Genomic DNA, 1,602 nt, shown 5'->3' with positions numbered 1-1,602 from the left:
TCCTTCTGGGGCCGCCAGCCGGGGGGGGAAGGACACAGCTGCCATTAGTAGAACTGCTGGCGGTGGTGGCGGTGGTGGTGCCCGGCGGCCCCCCGGCTCCCGTTTTGGGGGTGGGGGAGGCGGTGGTGTGATGGGTGTCCTGTGGAGGCTGTGGTCGCTGCTTCTCGGAGTGCGGGTGGCCAAGGTGCTGCCCCTGGGGGCGGATCTACACCCGCTGTTCAAGGTATGTCTGTATGTCTACCCCCTCTCGTCACCTGTCTCTCTCTCTCTCTCCCTCTCTCTTTTCATGGAACACGTGCATTCGTATGTATGTGTAGATGTATCTGCGGTTGACCATGCTGGTGACCACTTCTTGCACCATCGTGTTGATAAGCACCCATTGGTATTCTCCCCCCCCCCTTTCTTGTCGTACACCACCCCGGGCTTCCCCCCAGGTCCCGGGCCCTGGCCTGGGTGGTGCCCCCCGCTCCAGCCCCGCCTCCATTGCCGAGCACCGTGTGGCATTCAGGGGTGTGGGGGCTGCCGTACTGGAGGCGGAGGGGGCTGCGGGGAAGCTGGGTATTGCCCCCACCCTGGGTCAGAGACTGGACATGTGGATGGAGAGGAGACTGCTGGCGGGTGGGTGGGGGGGCTGGGAGGGGTTGTGTGTATGTTGGGGGGGTTAGGGGGAGAGAGACTGGTGGTGAGTGGGGGCAACCTGTGTGTGTTCGTTGGCATTTTCTTGGTGTTCCCCCAAATTTATGTATGTGTGGGAATTGGGGGATGAGGATTGGAAAGTTATGAGGGGGTTGAGAGGGGCTGTGGTTGTCTCCTAAACAGGAAGAATGGTGGGGGCTCGGAACTAGGAGGACGCTGCTTTTGCTGCTGCTATTACTGCTACTGCTACTGCTGCTGAACGAGTAAGGGGAGCCCCTTCTCACCCCCTGATTGTGTCACCCCCTGGTTGGGGCCGCGTGCAGGCAACATGTCTTCCCGCGTGCTGCTGGTGGTGTGTACGGCACTGACGTGTCTGACGTGGCGGGTGGTTCCCATGCTTTCGGAGCGGCGCCGTTACCTGGAGGACCTACGGGTGGCCAACAACCTGCTGCATCACCGACATGTACGACGGAGGGTTTTCGGGGTTTTGGTTTCTGCAACCCGCAAAGGACGAGGGGGGACGAGGGGGGCATTGAGGGGGCCCCATATTGGCGCGGATGGGAGTATGAGTCCCGGGGGGGTGGGGACCAGGGAGCACGTGATCCCTGTGCAGGGGCTTGGGGATGGTGTGGGTTCCGTAATGAATGATTTCAAACGCAGGGGAAAAAAAGCTGGGAAGTGCCCCCACATCCATCTCCATTTGCACGTCGGGTGCGTGCTGGCTCCTGGCCCTTTCCGTCCCCACCGGGGGTTTATGTGTTTGTGTGTCTTTGTTTGTCTGCATGTCATGGCCTGCTGCCCTCCTCATCCTAAAACCACAGGTGGTACGGCAGTTGGAGCGGGCCATCAATGTACGACCTGATGATGACGATGCCCTGGATGCCGAACTGTACGATCTGCATGTCGCCATTCAGAAGGCTGTGGATGCCGCGTCCAGGGTGTGTGGGGGGGGGAAAGGGGAGGGGG

General features: G+C 60.9%; 1 protein-coding gene across 1 annotated transcript in view; it reads left to right on the top strand.

The window, feature by feature from the left end:
* Positions 1 to 1,602, top strand: part of VOLCADRAFT_93644 (uncharacterized protein) — a gene marked incomplete at both ends in the record, with an annotated part of 32,566 nt that overhangs the window by 23,503 nt on the left and 7,461 nt on the right. Inside the window, 4 exons of the mRNA XM_002952958.1 lie at positions 148 to 223; positions 435 to 618; positions 960 to 1,099; positions 1,458 to 1,574. Coding sequence (XP_002953004.1) covers positions 148 to 223; positions 435 to 618; positions 960 to 1,099; positions 1,458 to 1,574 — 517 coding nt within the window. The remainder of the gene's footprint in view (positions 1 to 147; positions 224 to 434; positions 619 to 959; positions 1,100 to 1,457; positions 1,575 to 1,602) is intronic.

Source organism: Volvox carteri (genome assembly GCF_000143455.1).
Source record: "Volvox carteri f. nagariensis unplaced genomic scaffold VOLCAscaffold_33, whole genome shotgun sequence".
Taxonomy (NCBI): Eukaryota; Viridiplantae; Chlorophyta; class Chlorophyceae; order Chlamydomonadales; family Volvocaceae; genus Volvox; species Volvox carteri.
Note: the sequence above shows the minus strand (reverse complement) of the source record. Positions and strands in the feature narration are given on the sequence as shown.